General features: G+C 34.4%; 1 protein-coding gene across 2 annotated transcripts; it reads left to right on the forward strand.

Moving 5' to 3' along the window:
* The first annotated feature begins 1,671 nt into the window (after positions 1-1,671).
* On the forward strand, positions 1,672-6,728 carry LOC107863237. Of its 2 annotated transcripts, none has more exons than XM_016709061.2 (2): positions 1,672-2,054; positions 5,068-6,728. In XM_016709061.2, the coding sequence occupies exons 1-2, from the start codon at positions 1,962-1,964 to the stop codon at positions 6,388-6,390; spliced, it is 1,416 nt and encodes a 471-aa protein (XP_016564547.1). In that variant the 5' UTR covers positions 1,672-1,961; the 3' UTR covers positions 6,391-6,728. The 2 variants fall into 2 exon arrangements, with proteins under 2 accessions (XP_016564547.1, XP_016564548.1); XM_016709062.2 differs by lacking the exon at positions 1,672-2,054 and adding an exon at positions 2,084-4,171.
* The last annotated feature ends 1,017 nt before the right edge of the window (positions 6,729-7,745 follow it).

Below are 7,745 nucleotides of genomic sequence, written 5' to 3' on the forward strand. Positions count from 1 at the left end.
TTATGCGTAATATAATACCACAGATCTTTGCTTTAATGTTATTTTTGACCCCACTTTCCCTACATAATTAAAAAATAACAGCTAGAGAGTAGAGAGAGAGAGAGAGACTCACTCTCTTTTTCTAATACATTCGTTTGTTCTAATGTGTTTTAATATAATAAAATAGACGTTAATAATGTTATTTACCATCATTTTGTGGGTGCAATTTAATATTGATGTAATATATCACAATTATAATAAATAATAAATAATTATATTTGAAATAAAATTAATAAAAATAAAAAAATTAAAATAATTTTCTTTTTGACTGAGGCGCGGATATCTAGTTGTCTTTAAGGAGATTCAAGCTCACTGCGGTATAATATGCATTGATCCAACAATATATCTATTGATTTGTCCTCTCTAAGATATAACAGCTCATCAACGATGTACAACTCAAGCACCTCCGGATTAGTTCGATCCAACAGTATATCTATTGACTTGTTCCCTTCAAGATACAACAACTCATCAACGATGTACAATTCTAGAAACTCCGAATTAGTTAAAGAATCAAAACTCCACCATTAGAATACCTTATTTCAACACATATTTACTTTCTTTGTATTGTGAATATAGCTAAAGACTTGGAATATTTTCTTTGTCTCTACTCTTTCTTTCACTAATATAATTACTCTCTTTTGTACGAATATTGTTATAGACTCAGAATATTTTCTTTGTCTCAACTCTTTCCTTCACTAATATATTTATTATTTTTTTTTGATATAGTAAATATATTGAACACCTAGAAATTTTTCTTTGTCTCAACTCCTTTTTGTACTTCACATCTTTATCTTCTACACATCAAAGGAAGAAACATAACTAGTTATAGGTGATGGATTCTTTCATATATTAAATAGGCTGATTGAGAGATAGTAATGTGGATACATGAATAGTCTCGATGTTAAGTTACAAAAACTAATGGTCATGAAGTCACAAGGACTAATGAACAAGAGAGTTACAAGAACTAATGGTCATATAAGTTACAAGAACTAATAGTCCTATGAGTTGCAAAAACTAATGATCATCTTTACCATAATTTACATTCACTAACTCAAAAAATAACGTGGTGAGTTACAAGAATAGTGACACCACTTTCTCCACTTTATGTCTACTAATGTCTTGTCTTTTAATTTATTTTAATAATAAAATGCACCAACATTTAATAATTCAATCATTTTTAAATATTTATCATATTTTATTTAATATACTTCTTCCAAAAACTAATTAATTAAATTATTTTTATTTATTTATATTTAATATTTTCTTTTTCATCATATAAGTATTTCATTATATTTATGATTAAGAGAAAAGGTCAAAAAATAGCTAACTATATCATAATTTTTTAATTATTTTTAACAAGGAGACAGTTACTACTATTTAGGAATTGAAGGAGTGTTGGACAAATAATACTCTCCATCCATTTGTTTTTATTTGTTACAAATTTTTAATTATATTTTTATTTTTATTTATTATTTTTAGTATATTAAGAAAAAATATTTTTTTTATTTTATATTCAAGATTAATTATTTTTTAATAAAGTTATTTTTAATATATAATATAAATATTATTTAATAAGATGTTATGGTAAAATAATTATATTATTAATTATTTTCTTATTGAATTTGTCAAGTTAAATTGTAACCAAAAAAGGGACCGGAGAAAATATTTAGAAATTGAAGGAGTATTGGACAAATAAAGATAAACGGACCGATTAATTAACTTTTTAATTTTCTCTTTCTTTTTTCTTCTTAAATCGCTGTCTTTTCTCGATTATTGTGTTTGTTCTTCTTCGAATGTCTCCCCATTTTCTTTCTTAATTTCCGGCCACCGTCGACTTATCGGAAATCATCATTCTCCGCCGGCGAACGAAAAATTTATAACTATTTTGTAGTTTTTTTTTTCCTTCTAGTGGAGTATAAAGCATGAGTAGCGTACAAAATACTGTAGATACTGTAAATGCTGCCGCTTCAGCTATAGTTAATGCAGAAAGTAGAGTTCAACCATCTACAGTGCAGGTATATATATAACAGTACATTTGCTTCTTTCTGTTTACGATAGTATAGCATGTACTGTAATTTGTAATTATTATAGCTTCTGGTTGATAAAGTTTTAAAGTTATTCATGATTTTTGTGTTACTTTTTATCTTCTTTTCCCGTGGATTTCGTCTAGTGCGCGAAAGCTGGCCGGAACACCACATTTATAAAAAAAACGTGTTTTTTTTTTTTCAAAAAATAAAAAGGTTTACTGGTTACTGATTATTTTTGAGATCCTTTTTTGGACTGGATTGGAGATTTGGTTGATGGTGGAATTTTGGTGGTGTTACATTTATCAGCTGGCGATGATCTGAAAATTGTCAAATAAAGGGGGAAGGAAAATGGATGGGGTAAAGAAAAGGAAGCTGGTGAAGAAACGATTTTTTGTATGTATGATGGTGATCATGAATGACTGACTACTCAAATAATAGTTGTGCTGTATGATATAAGATTTTAGGGGAGATTGATGATCGTTTCGCGGTGATTAGATATGTAAAATTCAGTCTATTGTGGATTCTGAAGCTTCCTCTGTAAATCTGTGGCCTACAAAAGATAGTCATGAAGATTATGGGGATTTCAATTTGTTGAAGGTGATTAGAGGATAGGGACACATGTAGAGGGAAAAGCTAGAGAAATTTAGATTGCATAATGGGAGTTCTGCTACAATCTTCGGGCTCTAAGGAGGTTGATTTCTGAGATGGTCACTCAACTAAATTATTATTATCTTAAAAAGGCACTTTCTTTGTTGAAAAAAATTGGAATCAAGAAGAAAGATGTACTTTTGAGTTATTAGTTGAGTGACCATCTGTGAAATCAACCTGGCTATTAGGATGTGGACCGAGTAGGATTAAGAAGTACTTTTCTCATCTTTTGAGCTAAGATCAACTGCTGGGTTGTGTAGGAAGGTGAAAACTTCTTCAGCATCGTGGCCCAGTTTGGGGGGTCTCCTTTTTGTCTATCTTGAAGATCTTTTAAGCAATAAAAAGTTCTCTTTCTCCTCGATGATTCTTGGTTCACCACCTATCGTGTGACCATATATAGTGCTGGATCATGTGATACAGATCAAAGTCAACGAGGGGAGCAGTGCCATGAAAGAACACAGCATCCAACTGAAACAACATATTTTGAACCTAGCTTTAATAGAAGAATTGTTTGAGGAAATTCTCTTTGATTCCGCGTTAGTTTAACAAGACCTACTGCCCTTGAAAATAAGTATCTGATTTGAATGCTTTGATTATTAATCTGATAAAGAAATCATGTCTTTTAGCCTAGAGGATACTATATGAGGTTGCGATTGTAACTTCCAGGGAAAAGTAGTTGAAATCTGCAAGCTATGACCGTAAAATAGAGGAAATTGAGGACTGTGAGAAATGAGTCAATCTGCTTTGTGTGCAACGGTGGATTTAATATAATGTTTCGGAAATTAGTGAATAGAGCCAGTTTCATTACGTTCTATTGCATTACATGGTTTACTGTGGTTCTTTTCTACAGTTTCAATTGAAGACATATATGCACACTTGTAGGCATAGGTTTGCTTCTCCATCTTTCTGATATGTACCCAGCTTTTGGGATTAGAAACGGCCTATGGAAGTGAGGTTGTTTATGAAATTTTGGAAGTTGTGAGACTGGATGATGGGTTAATGGAGATCGGAGCATAGTAGTTTTGATCGAGTCAGTGGAGAGAAGATTTGGATTTTTCCTTGGAACTAAACTACTTTGACAATATAGCGGTTCTCTGAATGTTGTAGACCTTTTCCTATTCCCCTAATCATTCTTGATATCCCACATAGCTATAATTGGTTATTGTCTTGAAGCCATATTTATAGTCTGAATCAGTGCTGAAAGTTCGTGGGATCTTCTTCTCTCTTGTGGGTGTTAGTAAACTCTAGTCCCTGTGGTTGTGCATTTAGGCAGCTTTTCAACTGAGAACTTGGTGCTCTGCTTTTGCATCAAGCATTCTTTCTACGACTAAAGGTCTCTATGCTGCTAGAGAATTAGAACTGAAATACCAGCAAAAGTTTAGAGTCAACTTATCCTTCTACACTTGCCATTCTTGTTCAGGATGCTTGCCTTTTACTTTGCAGATTCATGTCTAACTGTATGACAACTGGCCTTTGCATAAGCACTTTTATTCTGGTTTATATGCACTTTTAGTTCTTGTTTCTAATTTATACAAGCTATGATTAGGAAAATGAGGCTGCATCATCGTGAAAATGGTTGCACTTAAGTTCTGCTATACAATATTCAACGTACATAGTATTTTTGTTAGTGCAGGAATTTGGTACTCCAAGGGATTTTATCAGAGTCAACTTGGTCAATACTTCAGCTCCTTTCACATGACCTAATAATTGACAAGTTTAAACTCTGAATATTTTGAAAGAGAATGTGGTACTAGTTTTCTCCATAAACTATACTTGACGTAGACAATTAGGACATGTAAGAAAATTTCAAACTTGAGTATGATAGGATTATGTTAACAACTTTAAGACACAAATATTAGTTGTTTTGGTCTCTTGATAGCATGTTCACTTTGAAATCTATGTATCACCAACTTTATATTTTGACATTGTAGGTTGGTTCTGTTCAACATTGAAGTCTGTTAATGTTGCAGCTTCTTGTGCTGGTTTAAGATTTCAATGTTGCATACAACAACATTATTGAGATGCTTGACTAAGCGTATCGAAGTTTCAAGATGATTTAGCTAGCAGGGATTTATGTGTGTGTATAACATTGAGTATTAGAATTTTCTACAGTTTGGTTATCTGCTTGTCTTTTTCCTTTGAAGATCGAGCAATGTGAAAATTATAGAACTTCAAGTTTGAAATTTTACTTGTGTTGTCATCCTTGCCTTCTCAGTTTGGTTTGGCACTTTAAGAATGGAGCTTAATGTGCTTATTACAATGCTGAGTCTTACAGATGTCTAAAAGTGTAAAATTATGTTCATAATTGTCCTTTGAAGATTTACTACTCACAAATTTAACTTTTTGGTTCCAGAAGAGAAGATGGGGAAGCTGCTGGAGTCTATACTGGTGTTTTGGTTCTCACAAGCACAGCAAAAGAATTGGTCATGCCGTCCTTGTTCCTGAACCTGCAGCAGCACCTGGACCTGTTGTTCAAGTTACTGAAAATCCAAACCACTCAGCCACCATTGTAATTCCCTTTATAGCTCCTCCCTCTTCTCCTGCATCCTTTCTTCCGTCTGATCCTCCTTCTGCCACCCAGTCACCCGCTGGATTACTCTCTCTCAAATCCCTCTCTATCAATGCATATTCTCCTAATGGGACTGCGTCTATTTTTGCAATTGGTCCTTATGCTCATGAAACACAGTTAGTTTCCCCACCTGTTTTTTCTACATTCACTACTGAACCATCTACTGCTAATTTTACTCCCCCACCTGAGCCGGTGCATATGACCACTCCGCCTTCACCAGAAGTGCCTTTTGCGCAGCTTTTGACATCATCACTGGCCCGCAACAGAAGATATAGTGGGTCCAATTATAAGTTCCCCTTGTCCCAGTATGAGTTTGTGCCTTATCAAGATCCAGGAAGTCCAGGAAGTAATCTAATATCTCCAGGTTCAGTAATATCAAATTCTGGCACCTCCTCGCCTTTCCCTGGGAAATGCCCTATAATTGAGTTCCGTAAGGGGGAGCCTCCAAGATTTCTTGGTTATGAACATTTCTCCACTCGAAAATGGGGTTCAAGGCTTGGCTCGGGATCATTGACACCAAGTGGCTGGGGCTCTAGACTGGGCTCGGGAACTCTGACCCCGAACGGTGGGATTTCCAGGCTTGGTTCTGGTACTGTGACTCCAAACGGTGGGGAACCTCCTTCCCGAGATAGTTACCTTTTGGAGAACCAAATTTCCGAGGTAGCATCTCTTGCCAATTCTGATAATGGATCTGAACTTGAGGAAGCTGTAATTGATCACAGAGTTTCATTTGAACTAACTGGAGAAGACGTCCCAAGTTGTAGAGAAAAGGAGCCCGTCATGTCACATTCGCAAGAGACTCTGTCAATGGATGTCTCCAATTTGTTAACCAATGAAACGAACAGTGGAAGCTTTATGGTCGAAGAAAAAACATATGGATTGCCTAGGAAAGCTTCAGAAAGTGGGGAAGATCAATGTCATCGAAAGCACCGGAATATTACATTTGGTTCAAGCAAAGATTTTGATTTTGACAATGTGAAAATAGAAGTCTTGGAGAAGGATAGTGTTGACTGTGAGTGGTGGACAAGTGACAAGGCTGCTGGGAAGGAATCAGGTATTCAGAACAACTGGACTTTCTTTCCTGTATTGCAGCCAGGAGTCAGCTAATGCTCGAGACTAAAGGTTTTATGTTGGAATCAATGTTAAACGCACCGATGTTACTTCTTCTGGTAATGTTAAGCTAGCTCGGAATGCAATTTTGAGGCATAGATATCTAATTGCAAACATAGTTTTAAACCTGAAGTTGGACGGAGTTGTTACACATCATGCAGCAGTGCAGTAGTTGGTGTTTAATTTGGTGCTCAGATACTCACCTGAAAATATTCCTTTGAATAAAGGACTTCTGTATACACCATAGAATATGTTTGAAAAAGAGATGTAAATGATTTCTCCTTAAAAATCAGAATTTTTCACTTTCACTTGTTTATGGTATCAAAGTTACTGGATGACAAGTCTACGAACTCCTTAGCTTGGCTTCATGTGCGCGGTTTTGAGGAAACTCGGCCTGCATCTTGCCACATCACTTGCTTGAACTAACAATTAGTTATTGTTATCAAACTCTACTATTAAAACTTATCGATATAATCCTGTCATCTATTACGTACTTTATACAACTAGTAAATGATCCAAAAATGAATTTTCAAGATAGATGATTTCAACGGAAAACATTGTCCTTCATGCAAAAAGGATCCTAGAAAAACAGATCATTCTTGAATAATTATTTTAACTTCAAACATGAAATATAAAATTTACAATTTGGAAAACAGATTTTAAGAGGTTTTTAAGTCTTTACTCACAATTTTTTTTTACAGATGTTTATGTATGTTGATCTAGTTTAAGCCTGTCAAACGAGCTGGTTTGATCGGCCCGACCCGGTATGACTCAGCACGGTAAGCCCATGGGCTGTAGGGTTCTGGGTCTCGGGTTGAGTTATTTTTTGGGCTTGTTTAATCTAGCCCGGACCAAACTCGGTCCAGGCTCGCCGGTTAACCGGCCCAGAGCCTGCCCCTTTTAGAAAAAAAAAAAAAAGATTGTTTTTGACCGTTTGGGCCATTTGACCATTGGGCCCAACGGTTATATGGCCGTTTGGGCCCCAAAAAGGGCTAAATGACCATTTTAAATAAAAAAAAATTCAATTAAAATATTTTTTTAAACCCAAAAAAATTCCTATAAATACCTTACACTTTCAAATCATTTTCCACACAATTTTCATTCTCTCAAATCTCAATTCTCAAAATTCAAATATTCTATATATTTCCTAAAGTACTCAATTTAATTTTTAAATTTTGCGATTACAAAGTACAAGTGGAAGTTTCTAAAGTCGCAACCTTCAGATACTTTCAAAATTTGGTATTGTCGTTCTATCTCTTACTTTTAATTTTTAATTAGTGTATTAATTGTTGAATATTTAATTTTATTATATCTGTGTATTTTGAATTTTTTTAGTTTGATTTATATTATGG

The sequence above is a fragment of the Capsicum annuum genome, chromosome 3 (genome assembly GCF_002878395.1).
Source record: "Capsicum annuum cultivar UCD-10X-F1 chromosome 3, UCD10Xv1.1, whole genome shotgun sequence".
Classification (NCBI taxonomy): Eukaryota; Viridiplantae; Streptophyta; class Magnoliopsida; order Solanales; family Solanaceae; genus Capsicum; species Capsicum annuum.